The 20,000-nt window shown below is 45.8% G+C and overlaps 2 protein-coding genes across 3 annotated transcripts in view; both read left to right on the top strand.

Annotated features, from left to right (window-relative positions):
* Nucleotides 1-6,182, top strand: part of LOC147027968 (uncharacterized) — a gene marked incomplete at its 5' end in the record, with an annotated part of 10,056 nt that extends 3,874 nt beyond the window's left edge. Inside the window, 2 exons of the mRNA XM_085876533.1 lie at nucleotides 4,190-4,378; nucleotides 6,124-6,182. Coding sequence (XP_085732659.1) covers nucleotides 4,190-4,378; nucleotides 6,124-6,182 — 248 coding nt within the window. The remainder of the gene's footprint in view (nucleotides 1-4,189; nucleotides 4,379-6,123) is intronic.
* Nucleotides 6,183-14,854: 8,672 nt separating this feature from the next.
* The window catches only part of LOC147027969 (RNA-binding motif, single-stranded-interacting protein 3-like), an 870,038-nt gene continuing 864,892 nt past the window's right edge, over nucleotides 14,855-20,000 (top strand). Inside the window, exon 1 of one of the 2 annotated variants that reach the window (XM_085877867.1) lies at nucleotides 14,855-15,097. In XM_085877867.1, coding sequence (XP_085733993.1) covers nucleotides 14,945-15,097 — 153 coding nt within the window. In that variant the 5' untranslated portion in view covers nucleotides 14,855-14,944. The remainder of the gene's footprint in view (nucleotides 15,098-20,000) is intronic. The other variant, XM_085877866.1, reaches the window with a different exon arrangement.

Below are 20,000 nucleotides of genomic sequence, written 5' to 3' on the forward strand. Positions count from 1 at the left end.
TCTCCTTTTTCTCTGTCCCCCCCCCTCTCTTAGTATTCCCGTCAGTGAAGCCACAGTGGTATTTGGTAGTCCTCAATAAATGTGATGTTCTCATGAACTATACAATGCCTTGTCCATAGCTTATTACCTCTGCCACCAAAGCTGGATGGAGGTTATGTTTTCACCCCTGTGTGTCTGTCTGTGTGTCTGTTGGGTCGCCGAAATAGGTGACCCTTGTTGTCAGTAATTCTGTCTGTTTGTTTGGATGTTTGTTCGTTTGTCATCAGCATAATTGGTAGTAAACGTGGGCGGATTTTGACCAAACTCGGGTGGTAGGTACATCTTCTGACCGAGTGCTTTGGAAATTGTGATGGTTGCTAGGGACGCTTTGGTTCCCTAGCAACAACCGAAAAACCTTCAAAATCAGTACCGTTCACGCGAAATCAATTCCAAAAGCCATGATCCCACGTAGGGTTATGAAATTTGGCACGAATGATCTACAAGTGATGCTCTATCAAATATATTCAGGTTTTTGTGATATATGGAATACTTTACCCGAAGCGCCCCCTACAATTAGGGTATGCATGAAAATTGGCGAAAATTGAAGGCCCCCTAGCGACCAGGTGAGTGCATCGATACGAATGAAACTTTGCAGGTTCATGGTACTCAATGAGTACTACAACTTTGCCTCAGGACATATTGACCGATTTCGCTTCGGTCAAGGGTCAAAGGTCAATTAGTGCAAAAATGGATAATATGCGAGAGCTGGAGGTGCCATCGCGCCAAATGCTACTCCTGCTAGGGTTATGGTCGGATGGTCATGAAAATTCACACTAATTGTCTGGAATACATTGTGCACAAATGATCGAGCTGGATTTTCGATTTAGATCTTTGTTCACCCACGGCACCTCCTCGAACTTTGGGGATTTCCGATTTCAAACCGCATTTTCGGTACTTTTCATTCAAATGGATACCGAGTAGTTATCAGAAGATGGAACTCGATGAGAATTGATATGCATAATCTTAAGGTGATTCCCTATCCGCTATATGACATCCATTTTGCTCTATATCTTATAGTTTCCATGCTCGGCGACCCATCGCTGCCTACCGGCTTGTCTGTCTGTCTGTCTGTTTCTTGTGAAATTGAAGATTCCTAAGTATATTGGTTGGTCAAGTTGGTTATTACAGTATTGGTCAATTTTCATCCAATTGATTTGAAATTTGAAGACAATTTGCACGTGAGATCGCCACCTAATAATTTTGAGGACAACCTCGACCAAAAGGTCAACATAGACCAAATTTTCTAAAATCCTCAATTTTCATCTGATTAACTTGAAATTTGAAGAGCATTTACATGGAAGTTCGCTGAATTGAAACACCAATTAATTTTGAGGAAAACATAAACCAAAAGGTCAAAATAGACCAAAATGTCAACATCGGCCAAATTTCTAAAATCCTAAATTTTAATTCAATTAACTTGAAATTTGAAGAGCATTATCATGTCAGGTCTCTGAATTCAACCACCTACTAATTTTGAGGTAAACATATGCCAAAAGGTCAAAATAGGCCAAAAGGCCAATTAGGGCCAAATTTTCTAAAACCCTCAATTTTCATCTGATTGACTTGAAATTTGAAGAGCATTTTCATGTCAGGTCTCTGAATTCAACTACCAATTAATTTTAAGGTCAAAAGGTCAACACAGGCCTATTTTCTAAAATTGAAAGATAGGGTCAAAAACTAAATATATCACAATATCTCAAAAAGTTGTGGATGAGTTCTGACAAAACAAGGTGGATGAGTTGAATGGGTGACATGAACAAACGGATTGTATTTTGGTTCAGATACAGCCCATCAGTGGGATACCAAACATAAACTGTTCCACCTGGCAGAGGTATGCGCTCTACCGAGTGCCATTCTACTTTGTGCTATTTTGCCAAGTTGTCATTCTATGAGTGATTTTTAATTACTTCATTATTCGGTCTGTCTGTGTCTGTTTGTCACCTACAGGTCACAATTTTAAACCGATCTTCACGAAACTTCACCACATGGTAGAGTTTGTCATAAGAAAGAGGCCTATTGTTTTTGAGGTCAATATGGACCAAAAGGTCAACATAGGCCCAAAGTCAACAACTAAGTTGGTATTTCTAAAATCCTCAATTTTCATCCAATTGACTTGAAATTTGAAGAGGATCATTTTGTTCAGGTCACTGAATTCAACGAGCCAATTACTTTTGAGATCAACATGGACCAAAATGTCAACATAGGCCCAAGGTCAACAACCACTGTCAGGTGTTATTTCTAAAATTCTCAATTTTCATCTGATTGACATGAAATTTGAAGAGGATTTCTATATTTCAGGTCAGTGAATTCAACCACTAATTATATTGGAGGTCCACATAGGCCAAAAGATCAACATAGGCTGACTATCTAAAATCCTCAATTTTTATCCGATTGACTTGAAATCTGAAGAGGATTTATATTTCAGGTCACTGAATTCAACCAACCAATTATTTTTGAGATCAACATGGACCAAAAGGTCAACATAGGCCAAAGGCCAACAACTAAGATTGTATTTCGAAAATCCTCAATTTTCATCCGATTGACTTGAAATTTGAAGAGGATTTATCTGTCAGGACACTGAATTCAACCAATCAATTATTTTTGAGGTCAACATGGACCAAAAGGTCAACATAGACCAAGGTCAACAATGAAGATGGTATTTCTAAAATCTTTAATTTTCATCCCATTGACTTGAAATTTGAAGAAGATTTTCATATCAGGACACTGAATTCAACTACCAATTATTTTTGAGGTCCACATCAGCCAAAAGGTCAACATAGGCTGACTTTTAAAAAAATTGTCAATTTTCATCCAATTCACTTGAAATTTGAAGAGAATCTGCATATTTGGTCATTGAATTCAACCACCAATTATTTTTGAGGTCAAATTTGTTTTATTGATTTTGCAAGTATCGTGCTCTGCATGACGTCTTCTCCTTGTTTGTTTGACTGTGTGCAGGATTACATAAAAAGTTGTGAATGGATGCGGATGAAATTTGGTGGGCAGATTGGGTGTGCAACAAAGATGAACTGCTTAGATTTTGGTGAAGATCCAAATTCGGATCCAACTACAATACTCCAACTCCAATAATTGCATAGTGTATCACTGAATTTGGGAACCAACTATTTTTGAGGTCAAAAGGTCAAAGGTCAAACTTCTAAAAGCATCAATTTCAATCTGAAAAATAATCAATTTTCATCCGATTGACCTGAGCTTTGATTAGGATTCTCAATTTTAATCTTAATGAAATTGACAATTTGATGTATTCATGCAATGTTTGGAGAGGGGGTGGATTTTGTAAGTATCGTGCTCTGCACGGTCTTTTTCTTGCCTGTTTGTCTGTCTGTTTATCGCTACAGGTGACAATTCGAAACCGATCATCATGAAACTTTACCAAGTTGTAGAGGTGGTCTCAACTGAGAAGCCTTTTGATTTTGAGGGCAAAGGTCAGAGGTCGTCTTGAGGTCAGATTTCTAATATCATCATTTTTTTTATCTGAAAAATCGTCAATTTTCATCCAATTGAATTGAAAATTAAACAGCAATTGCAAAGTGTATTACTGAATTGGGAAAGCAACTATTTTAGAGGTCAAAATGTCAAAGGTCAACTCAAGGTCAAACTTCGAAATTCATCAATTTAAATCTGAAAAATAATCAATTTTCATCCGATTGACCTGAGATTTGATTCAGGTTGTCAATTTTAATATTTATGAAATGGATAATTTGATGTATCCATGGCAATCTTTGGGGAGGGGGGTGGATTTTGCATGTCTGCGCAACGTCTTTTCTTGTTCTGTTTGTTTGTTTGCCTGTTTGTCAATCGCCTGCAGGTCACAAGGGAAATGTATGAAGACAACGGAAGGAATTTGGGGGGTTTGGGTGTAAAAGTTTGTTTTCCTCATTAGATTATTATAGTATCATCCTCGTGTGTCGTTGGCCCTTTTCTTTAACAGGTATCAAGGCTTTGCAAACGAAGGTGAGGCGATGATGTCACAGTTTCACCAGGGATGATAAATGTATCATTCCGACGTCTAAAAAAAAACAATTTAGCACAAAAAATATTTAGGCATCGGTTTGAAAATGGATACAGCTTTTTGTCTTTTGAATACAAATATACAATTATATTTGGCTTTAATACCACACCATCGTAGTTGTGCAGCAGTCAACACAAGCATTTTATATCGATGACATTGTGTCCATTATGAAACATACGTATGAAGATCATGGAGGCATTGCCAAACTTTGCGCAGAAGGAAACCCCATTCCTTCGTGGGACAAAAAAAAGACAAACTTGGGGAATGATTTGGGAGTACTCGGGACACACAGTAGCGGATTCGAAGGTGGGGGGAGGGGGAGAGACTTACGCTCCTATCTTATCTTCACCCCCTCCACATATTCTCCCTTTTCATTATTCTTCTCCAACAATTATTTTGCTCATAAGGTTACCATCGGTCGAGACTTGTACATACTCATGAGTGTAACTACATTATCCCTGGATCATATGTCAGAGCAAAGCCTTCGCCATATATACCTAACCTTCCCTGACACAATAGCTCTAATCTTAAGCCAGCTCTGTCTTAGCTCAATGATTGTCCACTTAGCGCTAAAGATAGTAAACTCAACATATTTGCCATGTGCCAAATTATATTAACACATGTTATGAAACTCTTCCATTCTTTATATAAGGCAACCAAACTCATTTTGCAGAATGTCTTACTGGGAAATGATAACTCCGTCACACTTAACTCATAATATAGAGGTTGTAATATGCAACACTGTACAAGGAAACCTTAACACAAGAGGCCATTGGACCCATCATGCATGTGCGGATGTGCCATATCCACACTCCATCACTTAATCTCAACCTTTGCTTGTCTTCTCTAATGCCAACCTCGTAGTATCTTATACAACATCGCTCTTTCACAACTAATGGCCGACAATTTGGTTTGAGTAAAGGTACACAATGACTTACTCATGCCGAGATATACAATGGCATAGTTATCTGGCATTAAACAGCTCGGTGTCAGAGATAACTTGCCTGCTCATGGTGAAAAACACTTTAACATCTTTAACATCCACTAACAATCTGTGCTGGTAGACGGGTCCTCCGGCAAATATTGATACCTCGCTGTGTGTGCGTCATCGAGCTACATGCGAAATACCAGGGTGACATTAAAGAGCTGGGTCCAGCTGGACTCCAACCCAGTCTCGACAGCTCGGAGGTGAGCAAATATGGCAACACAGGAGCAAACTGGAATGGCACTCGGTTGAGCGAATACCTCCGCCGCGCTGAACAATTTACGTTTTGTATCGCACTAATGTGCTGGATCTGGACTTGAACCAAAATGTAATCGGTTTGTTCTTGTCAACTACCCAACTCATCAACCAAGTTTTGTTTTCACTTGCCCACAAATTTTTTGAGATATCACGCTCATTTTTGGCCCCATCTCTCAAAGGTGAAGAATCACTCAAATCATTCTCGCATCCGGATTCGGATCTTCACCAAAATCGAATCAATTAGTCCGTGTCACACACCCAACCTGCCCACCAAGATTCGTCCGAATCCGTCCACAACCTTTTGAGATATTCTGCTCACAGACAGACAGACAAACAAGAAAGATGTCGTACATAGCACGATACTTCCAAAATCCAAATAAACAAGAGTTGCCATGGAAACAGCAATTTGGTAAATTTCACTGATCAAGCGTTTTACATGATGGAGTGTTGTGCATTACAAATTTGGTTGAAACATTTTCCAATTGTGGCCTCATCAGTGTTTTACATGTTTTGGGGGGCATTGACCTTGACTTTTGACGAATTTGGACCAGATTTTATACACACATACTATACATCCAGACAAATAAGCAGTGTAAGTTTAAATGTGACATCTTGAAAAACTCCTGAGGTTTGGAAATAATAAAATCACAGAAATATCCTATTTGATTATAATTGGGTGAAATTTTTTGCCGTGGACACCGTTCTCTCTTTGCCAAGTGGGACTTGCCTCTTGTTCACGTGGGACTTGCCTTTTTGCCACGTGGGACTTCCCTCTTTGCCACATGGGACTTCCCTCTTTGCCACTTAGAATTTGCCTCTTTATCACATGGGACTTTCCTCTTTGTCATGTGGGACTTGCCTTTTTGACGGGTGGGACTTTCCTCTTTGTCACGTGGGACTTTCCTCTTTGCCACGTGGGCTTGTTTTTTTGATGTGTGGGACTTGTCTCTTTGCCATGTAGGACTTTCCTCTTTGTCACGTGGGACTTTCCTCTTTGCCACATGGGCTTGTCTTTTTGACATGTGGGACTTGTCTCTTTTCCACGTGGGGCTTGCCTCTTTGCCACGTGGGACTTTCGTCTTTGTCATGTGGGGCTTGCCTCTTTGCCATGTGGACTTTGCCTCTTTGCCACATAGAACTTGCTTCTTTAAAAAGTGAGACTTGCTGCTTTGAAACGTTGGGCATGCCTCTGAAACATTGGACTTGCCTCTTTGAAATGTGTGACTTGCCTCTTTAAAAATTTAGACTTGCCGCTTTGAAACATGGGACTTGCTTCTGAAACATGGGACTTACCTCTGAAATGTGGGACTTGCTTCTTCACCACATGGGACTTGCCTCTTTTTCACGTGGGACTTGCCTCTGTGAAATGTGGGATTTGCCTGTTTGAAACATGGGACTTTCCTCTTTCAAACGTGGGACTTGCTTCCTTGACACATGAAACTTGTCTTTTTGACACGTGAGTCTTGCCTTTTTGACATGGGAGACTTGCCTTTTTGACAAGTTGGATTGCCTCTTTGCCACATGGGACCTGCCTCCCTGAAACGTGGGACTTGTTTCTTTGGCGCATGGGATTTGTCTCTGAAACGTGGGACTGGCCTCTTTGCCACATGGTTCTTGCCCCTTTCCCATGTGGGCATGCCTCTTTCCCTTGTGGTACTTGCCTCTTTGTGACGTGGGTCTTGCCTCTGTGAAAGAGGGATTTTCCTCTGTGAAACATGGTACTTGCCCCTTTAAACGTGGGGCTTTCCTTTTGCCATGTGGGGCTTGCCTCTTTATCATGTGGGACTTGCCTTGTTGCCATGTGGGACTTGCCTCATTGCCATGTGGGGCTTTCCTTTTGCCATGTGGGGCTTGCCTCTTTATCATGTGGGACTTGCCTTGTTGCCATGTGGGACTTGCCTCATTGCCATGTGGGACTTGCCTTGTTGCCATGTGGGACTTGCCTCGTTGCCATGTGGGACTTGCCTCTTTGTCACATGGGTCTTGCCTCTGTGAGAGGGGGATTTGCCTCTGTGAAACATGGTACTTTCCCCTTTAAAACGTGGGGCTTTCCTTTTGCCATGTGCGACTTGCTTCTTTGCCATATGGGATTTGCCTCATGCCATGAGGGATTTACATCCATCCATCCATCCACATACTCTGTGCAGAGCGTTGGTGCTGCCTAAGCAGTCTCCTTGGCTATCGGGCACAATCCTGGACAGGTCACCACTCCGACACAGGATACCAGCAAGCTGGCACTCATTTTGCCTACCTCGGAAGGATGAAGGGCAGAGTCAACCCCACCTAGTATTGATTCAACAACCGATCAGGATTTGAACTCAGGATCCTGGAATCCCAAGCCCACCACCCTAACCATTAAGCCAACACCAGGCATATGAGGGATTTTCCTATGTGAAACGTGGGATTTGCATCTTTGCCACGAGGGACTTGCCTCTGTGAAACGTGGGACTTTCCTCTTTGAAATGTGGGACTTTGCTCTTTGCCACATGGGTCTTCCCTCTTTAAAACATGGGACGTATCTCTTTGAAATGTAGGACTTGTCTCTTTAAAAAGTGAGACTTGTCTCTTTGAAATGTGGGACTTGTCTCTTTAAAAAGTAAAACTTGCCTCTTTGAAACATGGGACTTGCCTCTTTAAAAAGTGAGACTTGTCTCTTTGAAATGTGGAACTTGCCTCTTTAAAAAGTGAGACTTGCCTCTTTGCCATTTGGGACTTAACTGAAATGTAGGACTTGCCTCTCTGCCATGGGGACTTGCCTCTATGCAATGTGTGACTTAACCCTGAAATGTGGAACTTCCCCCTCTGCCAAGTGGGAGTTACTTGTTTACCACGTGGGACTTGTCTTTTTGACAGGTGAGACTTGCCTCTTTGAAACGTGGGACTTGCCTCTGCAATGTGGGAGTTGCTTCTTTGCAAAAAAGTATTTGCCTCTCAAACATAGGACTTGCCTCTTTGCCACATAGGACTTAATATCTTGACACGTGGCATTTGTCTTTGCCACGTGGGACTTGCCTTTTTGACAAGTGGGACTTGCCTTTTTGAAATGTGGGACCTGTATTTTTGACATGTGAGGATGCCTTTTTGACACATGGAATTTGTCTTTGCCATGTGGGACTTGTCGTTTTGACATGTGGGACTTGTCTTTTTGAAATGTGGGACTTGTATTTTTGCTTGGTAAGACTTGCCTCTTTTCCATGTGGGAACTTGTCTTGTTGCCAGGTAGTACTTGCCTCTTTGCCACATGGGATTTACCTTTTTGACACGTTGGACTTGCCTTTTTCACACATGGGATTTGACTTTGCCACATTAGACTTGCCTTTTTGACACATGGGATTTGTGTTTGCCACGTGGGACTTGCCTTTTTGACATGTTGGACTTGCCTTTTTCACACATGGGATTTGACTTTGCCACATTAGACTTGCCTTTCTGACACATGAGATTTGGCTTTGCCATGAGGGACTACCCTTTTTGACATGTGGGACTTGTCTTTTTGACACATGGGATTTGTCTTTGCCACGTGGGTCTTGCCTTTTTGCTACGTGGGATTTGCCTTTTTGTGACGTGGGATTTGCCTTTTTGTGACGTGGGATTTGCCTTTTTGTGACGTGGGATTTGCCTTTTTGCGACGTGGGATTTGCCTTTTTGTGACGTGGGATTTGCCTTTTTGACAGTTGGGACTTTTTCTATGCCACGTGAGACTTTCCCAATGAGACTGTTCCTGGATAGTGTCACTGGCTGTGGCCATGGTGCAATCATTCTTGTTATGCCTTGCCCTTGTCATTGGTATTTTAATCGGGGCTTTCTATTTACTACATACTCACCACATAGGCTGTTTCTGATGAAGGAAGGATTGGGTGGGAGGGGTGGGGTGAAATAAAGTACAATTGACAAAAAGAAGAGAAGTTCATGATGACAGTCACATGGGAGAATAGGGTGTCGGAGTGAAAAAGTTTGTTCACAACTTTGTCATGAAACTGTTAAACTTTTTCTCACTTTGTTCGTTTTGGATTGAGTCGATCGCATCACCATTGTTGGAAGCAGAGAAATGATGGAGTACTTTTGACCATTAATCTTGGACCCGGGTATTAAATATTTTCCACCCCCAGATAGTTCCAGTCCTAAGTTCGACGGTTTCAAGCTCAACGACTCTCATGGTATCCATACTTAATTTCGTAATTATCTCTAGATTGACTTTGAAGATCTCTGCAGGATGTGCTGATTAATACGGCTGAGTTTAAACAGAAGTAAAGATAACGGCATTACAAGCTCTGGACCATGTTGAATATACATGTATACCATGAGATGATGAGACAGCCAGCTTGTGATCCCCTTCATTGAACGGTGTGCTCCGAGATGCTGCACCCCATAACACATTTCTCCTTTCAGTTTGAGGAAGGGGGGGCGGATGGGGGTCACTCTTGTCCCTTTTTCCTGGGTTGTAGGAGAGAAGAGTTGAGAGACCGTATCTCGTGTTCAGTACATGAGACCTCATGTAATGAATCAAAATCATTGCCGTTTGGTCGTTTTGTAAGCATGACCCTCAGGTCAGGTGTGGGAGCATGTGCCAGAACAGCGCGTCGCTGCGTCCACTTTCCGCCGGTACTCCAGGGGCCTCCGTCTGGCCATCCCCCAGGCAGATGCCAGGCCCATCCCCATCTCCTTGAGATGATGGTCAACCTGCTGCAACCATGAGGCACGTGGTCGGCCCACTGGCCTCCTCCACTCATGAGACTCCCTCGCTGAGAGAATCTGGTGAGCAGGATCAGCGTCAGGAAAACGAGCCACATGTCCATACAGCCGCAGCTGAAGCTCACGGACTATGCAGGTAACAAATCTCATCCGAGTCTCTCTCAGCAACCGCTCGTTGGACACAAAATCCGACCAGCGATAGCCAAGGATTCTCCGAAGAGACCTGGTACCAAAGGAATTAAGTCTCCGTCTCAGATCCTTGGTCAAAGTCCAAGTCTCGCACCCATAGAGCAAGACTGGAAGTACCAAGGACCTGAAGACTCGGACTTTCGTCCTCCCGCACAGGTACCGGCAGCGCCACACCCCATGATCCAGTGAATCCATGACTCCCCAGGCCCGACCCAGACGTCTATTGACCTCCGGCTCACAACCTGCGGAGACATGAATATCACTGCCAAGGTAAGTGAATCTATCCACGACCTCAACATCCTCACCACAAACAGACACAGACAGGACAGCAGCATCCAAGATGTCACCGAAAGCCTGGATCTTTGTTTTGACCCAAGAAATCCGTAATCCCAACGGCTCCGACTCCTCATTCAGCACCTCGAGGGCCCCCAAGAGGATGTCTAAAGTCTCCGCAAAGATGACTGCATCATCTGCAAAATCAAGGTCCGAGATCTTGACATTGCCAAACGATGCACCGCAACTTGATCTCTCCGACATCCTCCCAAAAAATCCAGTCCATACAAGTGCTGAAAAGTGTGGGGGCAAGTACACATCCCTGACGAACTCCAGTAACAACTGGAAATAAGTCAGAGGCGGTACCACCACACTTCACAGCACTCTCAGTACCAGAGTAGAGTTCAGACATCAGATCGATCAGTTTCGGTGGCACCCCACGAAGACCAAGAATCCTCCAGAGGACATCCCGATTCACTGAATCGAACGCTTTACAGAGATCAACATAGGCTGCAAGCAGCCCCTGCAGAAACTCTTGTCTGTGTTCAGTGAGGACACGAAGAGCAAGGATACGGTCAATCGTTGACCTCTTTGGTGTAAAGCCTGACTGCTCTGGACGCTGGTGCTCAAGCAGATGGTGGCGAACCCTATCAAGAATTATCCGAGCAAAGACCTTGCCCGGCACTGAGAGCAGCGTCACCCCTCGGTAGTTGTTGCAGTCTTGGCGATCACCCTTCCCTTTCCAGAGAGGGACAACAAGGCCCCTCTTCCAGTCAGTTGGGATGATGCCTGTGTTCCAGGCAGAGCACAAAACTGCATGCAACGACGCGAGTGCAGCATTTCCACCAGCCTTGAGAAGTTCAGCATGGATGCCACAGATCCCTGGAGCTTTGCCCCGCTTTCAACTGGTTCACCGCAGCGCGTGTTTGCACAAGCGGTGGTGGACCACAGTTGATTCGAGGGTCAGCAACAGGGATTGTAACACGCTTGACGTCCAACTCGACAGCTGGGGGATCAGCCTGGTACAACCGCTCAAAGTAACCGGCCCAGCGGGCCTTCACTTCAGACTCCTCTGTCAAGAGCCTACCACTCTCTGCTCGAACTGCAGTGCTCCGAGGGATGGGCTTGGATGAACGTAATGCGCGAATTCCCCTGTAAGGCGGGCGAGAATAACATGTCCACAGGTGATGCTCTACCCCTCACAGATTCCTCGCACATAGGCCTCCTTGTCCACCCTCAGTGCACGTACAGTTTTACGCCTCAGCTCCCTGAACAGCTCAGCTCTGCCATTCAGCCTGGCCCTGCGACTCTGGTCAATGGTATCCAGTGTCCCTTGAGAGACAAAATTCTTCTTTGCCCTGCGGTGAACTCCAAGGCATCCACCGGCAACATCAAGGACGGTGGTCTTGAAGGTGCTCCACAACTCTTCAGGACCCCCCAAAGCACCCAGACCCCCCAAGTGTCCACTCAGCCTGTTCGCAAACTCCTCAGCTACTCTCTCATCCCTGAGCTTGGCAACATCCAGCCTAGGCTGGGATGGTACCATTCTCCAGGATTTAAGGTGCAGCTTTAGAGTTGCTACAACAAGCCTGTGGTCAGTATTGAGGAACTGAGCACTCCGGTAGACCCTGCAGTTCTGGATCATCCTCCAACGACCGTCAATGAGGACATGGTCAATCTCCTTTGCCACACCGCCAGCGTTGGAATACCAAGTCCAGCGATGAGCTTGCGGGCGCTGAAACCATGAACCAGCCACCCTAAGTCCATGACTTCTTGCAAAGTCAAGGAACTTAGTGCCATTCTGGTTCATAGTTCCTGACCCATGGGGACCAACACACACCTCATAACCATCCCTATCAGTTCCAGTCGATGCATTGAAATCCCCCAAGACTAGAAGTGTATCTCGTCTGGGGCACTGATCAACCACAGACTCGAGTGTGGCGTAGAATGCATCCTTCACGGTAAGATCACTCGCCTCAGTTGGAGCATAAATAGAGACCAGGGAAATGACACCTAAGGAGTGACGAATCCTTAATCTCATAATACGCTCGTTGACCGGTGTTACCTCAATTATCATTGGGGTCAGCTTATTGGACACAGCTACAGCAACTCCTTGGGTATGGTAACCATCAGAGCGACCAGACCAATAGTAGGTGTAACCACCCACCATTATCTCGCCGCAATCCGGTCTCCGAACCTCAGAGAGAGCTGCAATCCCGATGTCCAAACGCTTGAGCTCAGATGATAACAGAGACAGGTGATCATCCTCTCTTAGGGATAGGACATTCCAGGCACCCACCCGAAGGGACCGCCTCAGGTTAACCCAAGGAGACCGCCGTCTGGTGGACGACACCTCAGCACCACTCCGACACACTCTCCCGCAATCTGACCCAGGGATGTTTCCCCGTGGTTTCCCTCCTATCAAAGATTGGGGGTCCCGAAGGCTTTGCCCCAATCCCATCATCCGGTGAGCTGCCCTGCGAAGGGAAGCTGCACAGGAGGTACTCCCACGGAGTGGGTTTTCAGATTTTTTTGCGTTTTTGCGTTTTGCGGAATGAAGCGTTTTACGGTGGCCGGAGTGCAAATCCTGCCACCAACCTCCTAATAAGAAGTGACCCAACTGCAGGAGGACGTCCGCAGACACAGTTGGGCACTCGATATGGATGGCCGTTGGCTCACAAGGAGCTCCTCCGCCCTTTGACAGGTTTTGTTTTTAATCCTGCTGGGTGTCCATATCCAAACACCCCCCTCACCACAAAACCTGGTGGGGGAGACGGTTTAGTCGCCGACAACCCGACCATGGAACAGGTTAGTACAGGTTTACATGGTACCTGTAGCAGGTCACAGATCGAACCTGACCTGACAAAAACATTTCTCCTTTCAGTTTGAGGAAGGGGGGGCGGATGGGGGTCACTCTTGTCCCTTTTTCCTGGGTTGTAGGAGAGAAGAGTTGAGAGACCGTATCTCGTGTTCAGTACATGAGACCTCATGTAATGAATCGAAATCATTGCCGTTTGGTCGTTTTGTAAGCATGACCCTCAGGTCAGGTATTTTAATCGGGGCTTTCTATTTACTACATACTCACCACATAGGCTGTTTGTGATGAAGGAAGGATTGGGTGGGAGGGGTGGGAGGTGGGGTGAAATAAAGTACAATTGACAAAAAGAAGAGAAGTTCATGATGACAGTCACATGGGAGAATAGGGTGTCGGAGTGAAAAAGTTTGTTCACAACTTTGTCATGAAACTGTTAAACTTTTTCTCACTTTGTTCGTTTTGGATTGAGTCGATCGCATCACCATTGTTGGAAGCAGAGAAATCATGGAGTACTTTTGACCATTAATCTTGGACCCGGGTATTAAATATTTTCCACCCCCAGATAGTTCCAGTCCTAAGTTCGACGGTTTCAAGCTCAACGACTCTCATGGTATCCATACTTAATTTCGTAATTATCTCTAGATTGACTTTGAAGATCTCTGCAGGATGTGCTGATTAATACGGCTGAGTTTAAACAGAAGTAAAGATAACGGCATTACAAGCTCTGGACCATGTTGAATATACATGTATACCATGAGATGATGAGACAGCCAGCTTGTGATCCCCTTCATTGAACGGTGTGCTCCGAGATGCTGCACCCCATAACACATTTCTCCTTTCAGTTTGAGGAAGGGGGGGGGCGGATGGGGGTCACTCTTGTCCCTTTTTCCTGGGTTGTTGGAGAGAAGAGTTGAGAGACCGTATCTCGTGTTCAGTACATGAGACCTCATGTAATGAATCGAAATCATTGCCGTTTGGTCATTTTGTAAGCATGACCCTGATGCCGGCATCAAGTGTGCAAAACCGAACAAGATGTCGATATGAAAGGTGAATGGACACGCTCATGTAATCAATGGAACAGAGGTTTTCCTTTCGCACGCTCCAGCCGAGGTGGGCCAACTCGGCGGGATTGCAGAACCATTCAGCTCGTTTCTGCTCTGAAAGCGTACCGTGTTACCGTGTTACCGTGTTACCGTGTTACCGTGCAATTAAATTCTTTGTCGGTTTGCTGTGCAATTATCTCCAGCGCTCAGGCACACCTGGTACATCTCGTGCGGATCCAGAGGACATGGGCGGGGTTGGGTAAAGGTGGGAGAGGACTGTCACAATGGGGGGAAAAAGGAAGGAGGCCCACAGTTTACTGACGATACACACCACACGATACCTTATAGCCGCTACCCCCCCCCAAACCCACCCCCACCAGGGATTTATTGCAAGCAGAAACGCGGGGCTATGACAACGCGGGGTCCTCTTCAACCCCTCCTCTCCCATCCGTTTCTATCCTCTGCACACTCGTCCTCGCCACAAGTCCCTCGTCAGCCGCAATCGCCGGTCCCCAGCAGGCACCGTGCAAGCTGGTCGTAGGGAGGGGGTAAGCAAGGCGGGGCTGGGCGCCGAGTGGCCCGCGCCGTGGGCCTCCCCCCCCCCTTGTGGCCGGGGTGCAATGAGCGGAGTGGACTCGAGTGTAGAGGCGCAACCACAGTCGCGAGCTCCAGACAAGGCGGTGGTGAGCAGCAGCAGCAGCAGCATCCCTGCGTGTCAGCAGAACGGGGAGCCCAAAGCGGGAGCGCAAAAGAGAGACAAGGACGAAAGGAAGGTGAGTGTAGTAGTGTGTAGTGGGGGCGGGGCTAGTGACTGGGATGGGAATCCGGGCGGGTGGGGGTGCGTGGGAGTAGAAGGAAGTGCTCTCGCGGAAATGCCAGATTTCACTCGACGAAACTGCTTGTCTATTCCCACACTGCCCTCCTCCAAACCTCAAGGTCTCACTCCCAGTACAATCCCCCACAACCTCAAGGTCTACCTCCCACAACCTCAAGGTCTCCCTCCCATTACAACCCCCCACAACCTCAAGTTTTTCCCTCCCAGTGCCATCCCCCACAACCTCAAGGTCTCCCTCCCAGTACCACCCCCACAACCTCAAGGTCTCCCTCCCACCCTCTCCCCCACAACCTCAAGGTCTCCCTCCCACCCTCTCCCCCAACCTCAAGGTCAACCTCCCACCCTCTCCCCTGACCTCCAGGTCTCCTCCCACCCTCTCCCCCAACCTCCAGGTCTCCATCCCAGTACCACCCTCCACAACCTCAAGGTCAACCTCCCACCCCCCAAATCTCTGGTCTCCATCACACCCCCCCAAATCTCTGGTCTCCACACCCCCAATTATCTAAAAGCCCGCCTCCCATCCCCCATTATCTTAAAGTCCCCCTCCCCTCCCCTGTTCTCTAAAAGCCCCTCCATCCCTCTTTATCTAAAAGGACCCTCCCATCCCCCATTATCTGAAAGGCCCCTCCCCCCATGATGTAAAAGCTCCCCTCTTCCCCCGTTATCCAAAAGTCCGCTTCCATCCCCCATTTTCTAATAGCCCCCCTTTCCATCTCCCATTACGTAAAAGCTCCCTTCCCTTCCCCATTATCTAAAAGTCCCCCTCCCATCCCCCATTTTCTAAAATCCCCCGTGATCTAAAAGCTCCCCTTCCACCCCCATTATCTAAAACCCCCTCCCCTCCCCCTTGATCTAAAATCCCCCTCCCCTCCCCCGTGATCTAAAATCCCCCTCCCATCCCCCATTTTCTAATAGCCCCCTTCCCATCCCCCATTATGTAAAAGCTCCCCTCCCTCCCCCGTTATCTAAAAGCCCCCCTTCCATCCCCCATTTCCTAAAAGCCCCCCTCCCATTCCCCATTCTGGCAGGATGGCTGAGAGATATACACACTGGCCTCGAAGCTGTTTCGCCTGGGCTCGAATCCCGACCCAGCTATAAATTGTCATCCCGGTGCTTCACAGCTTGGGTGATTCATCAGAGTGCATGCTGTGTCCCTCGGATGGATATTAAACAGGACATCCTGTCTGCCGACATTTAGTTAATGAACATGAAAGATCCAAAACGTGTCCTTCGAGAAGTGTACCATGGCCATGTTCAAAATTCCTTCCCACTCTACAGGGGCACTGCATCAGCGGCACAGCCACGCCCTTGGTGACTGATGCAAACCCGCAGCCTTTGGCTACACCCGAGATGAGTGAAGCACCAATTTCCTAAAAGTTCACCACCAACCCCCCCCCCCCCCCCCATAATTTTATTATAGTGCAACCTTGCCCGGGCTTGTGCTTTCCCATTACCACTTCACCTGGGCCGAATCGGACCACCGGCTTCATGGGGACGTGATCACGTGATGCGTGCACAGCGCATCCCTTATTGAGGCTTCGTAACGAACTTCGCCACAAAACCCCTGTTACAACACATCGGGCGTCTTCAAGCTTGGACAGAGCTGTTTGCGCTCAACGGCACGACCGGGGCAATAAATGTGAATGATTAAGTTTGTTTGTAATTTGACATAAGTAATGCATACCTGTCGCCCCCCCCCCCAACCCCTTCCACACCTTTTCCTCCTTCGAGGGGTTAAACCAGGTCGAGAGTGCTTTTAATTCCCCTCCGAGCAATTATACCATTTGAAGTTGACACGTTTTTAGTTCTGTTTGTTTATTTATTTCTAACAGCCACACACGTGTATCGATCTGTTCACATCTGTGACGTCATGGTTTCAGCGAGTTGCCACGGACGTCTTTCCAACACACATTCAGGTGAAAATACTTTTGCAGGTGATCCACTGAAGCTCTTTTGAAGCCTCCTCTCCAAGATGACGATGACGATGACGATGACGATTGGTATTATTAGTATGTTTATTATTATTACTAGTACGTGCCCATACGTGCAAAAAAAAAAATCCTTTCAAACCGCGAGCCAGAAACAACCACACAGGCCGTTCCTTCGCTCTCTTAAACGACGACTGGATCGGGGCATTGTGTTTATCTATAAATGCGCATAAGAAATCGAGAAATTATGAGAATACATTGTCATCACTATCCGGAAGTGGTGCGTGCCCGTACGGAATGTTCACATCATTCCACGAATTATCGCTTGCATTGAAGTAACAACTGCTGTGATACTTACACTCACAGAGTTAATAAAATCAAGTTTACCTCCCTGTCTGCTTGCCATGACATTCGCTGCCATTGACCATTGCCACTCCTCTGCCATGGTAACTGAGGCACCGATCCCCATCGTAACCGGCATGGCACGTGACGTCATCGTCGGCCGGCCGCGCACCGGCCAACGCAGCAACGTGTCCTTTCATTGGTTGGTAAATAAATGGCCATAACTTGGGAAGCACTTGTCCGATTAATATCAAACCTTGAAAAGGCACATACTCAGGGCCCCAGCAATATACCTGGCAAGTTTCAATGAGATTGGACCAGCGGTTGTCAAACAGCGGACACAGACACACACACACTGCTGGAATTATAGATAGATGATTGTTATTATAATCATGGTATTCGTGTTTTGGCTCTCCTCAAGGCTATTGATGCTGGAGATTTCTTTACATTAATTTTTGCATTTTATACAATCCTGCGACATGACGTGTACTTGTTGTTGAAGCTTCTGATGGCAAGATACCTGCCGAACACCTGCTGCTCGGTGCAGACTTGGAAAGTGATGGATATGCTACCAAAATAGTTGAATCGATACTTGATAGATTTTGTTTCTCCCGTACCCTTCCCCCTCTCCCTCCATCGTCCCCTCCCCCGGCCATGAAAAGAGTTGCTAAGCGATGAGAATTCTCCAGAAAATTCTGTAGAAAACAAACAGTTCATCAGAAGTTTACCGCCGTTGGTGCAGCATCTTATCCACCACTTTAATGAAATTGTTCCATTAGTTCTTTGTACCTGTGTTATGTGTCCTGTATGACGTCCCGAAAAACAGTATGTTTTCTGTTTGGAATGATTTTTATTTCTCTTTGATTACCAGGCAAGCTAAGCCGATTACCTTACTCCTCTGCGCGCATGCGTGCTCTGGATGAGATTCCATACAATTTGACAAATTCGGAGCCAAAGTACTAGTAAACTCCAGGTTCGTGTTCTCGAGTGTTCAAAATATAAAAAAAATTCAATTCAAATTTAGTATTTCCATCACAGACCCATGTCTGTCAGACAGACAGACAGACAGACACAGTGAACCAATTACTTAACCCTACTTTATGCTACGTGCACGGGGTAGAATCCAATGGGGATCCCCGATTGTAGACACCACGTGTTATCGGACCAATGGCAATGCATTGCACAGTGCGGATTGGCTAAAAAGTATTAAAAAAATAAATAAATTATAACACCCTCCATGTAAGTTTGGCGGTTAACCTGCCTGTCTCGCGAGAAGTTCACGTAATACAATACTTTTGAATTGTTGCCATGCCAACAAGCTGCAGCGAAGGACCAGGAATGAAATGGTGCGTGCGTGCACACACACACACACACACACACACACACACACACACACACACACACACACACACACACACACACACACACACACACACACACGATTAAATGTCGGTGTATGGTCTTAACTGGCGCAGAGCTGACAATCTTGAGTATAGTCTTTATTACACTGTGAAAATGACTTATTGAGTGTGTATGTTTGACTTTGATGTTGCCTACCTGTGACAACCTTTTTTATTATGATTCTGCCGATGAAGTCACCACAGGCATTATGTTTTCGGGTTGTCTGTCCGACTGTCCCTCCTTTCGACTGTCTGTCTGTCCGTCTATCCATCCATGATAGGTTATCGTTAACATAATAACTTAAGAACGGCTGAAGGGATTGAGGTCAACCGTGAGACAAATATATATATATATATATATATATATATATATATATATATATATATATATATATATATATATATATATATATATAATGAGGCAAAGATGAACTGATTCGATTATTGGGTCAAGAGGTCAAAGGTCAGAGGTCATGTCAGGGAAAAATGTGATACTTAAGAACAGCTGAAGAGATTTAAATCAAACTTGATACAAGTATGTATAACGATGTAATGACGTGGGTGGAGGCTTATCAGTTGACGACGTGACGTCATGACGTTGCGACGTCAGGGTGCCGTTTTCGTTATTCATCTAAATGTGACAACGCTCGTTGTTATTGGCTTTTTGACTTGAGGGACATTGTGTTTCTCTGCAAATTATTCCGTTTCGTTGTTTGCGTGTTGATTGGTGACAGTCTGACAGTGCAGTATCTGGTATTGGTGTAGTACAGGCATGATGGGCCGAATGATCTTCTCCTACACCAACATTCCTCTTTGCCCTCGTTGTCCCCGTTTATCCACCCATGTTGTACATATTCATGAGTGACGGGCTGCACTGGAACCCATCTTGGCAATGACACCTGGTCGGTCGGTCGGTCGCAGCAGATACCTGGTGCGTATTCCGGCAAAGAAAGCGGATTTTATTTATTTATTTAAATGAGCAGTTTACTTTCCAAAGGCTGTAATTTGACCCCGTTTTGCGATTTACCTCTTCGCCGCCTCAGGCAAAATCTGCAGCCATGGAAACGAATGTTTATATTACCGCATGCGTAAGGGGACCTGGCCTGGTTCTGTGCGGTAACAACTGCTTGGTTCAATTTTCACCATTACCAAGAATGAATCCCTCCAAATA

Source organism: Eptatretus burgeri, chromosome 4 (assembly GCF_056783735.1).
Source record: "Eptatretus burgeri isolate ZD-2024b chromosome 4, Ebu_testis_v1, whole genome shotgun sequence".
NCBI lineage: Eukaryota > Metazoa > Chordata > Myxini > Myxiniformes > Myxinidae > Eptatretus > Eptatretus burgeri.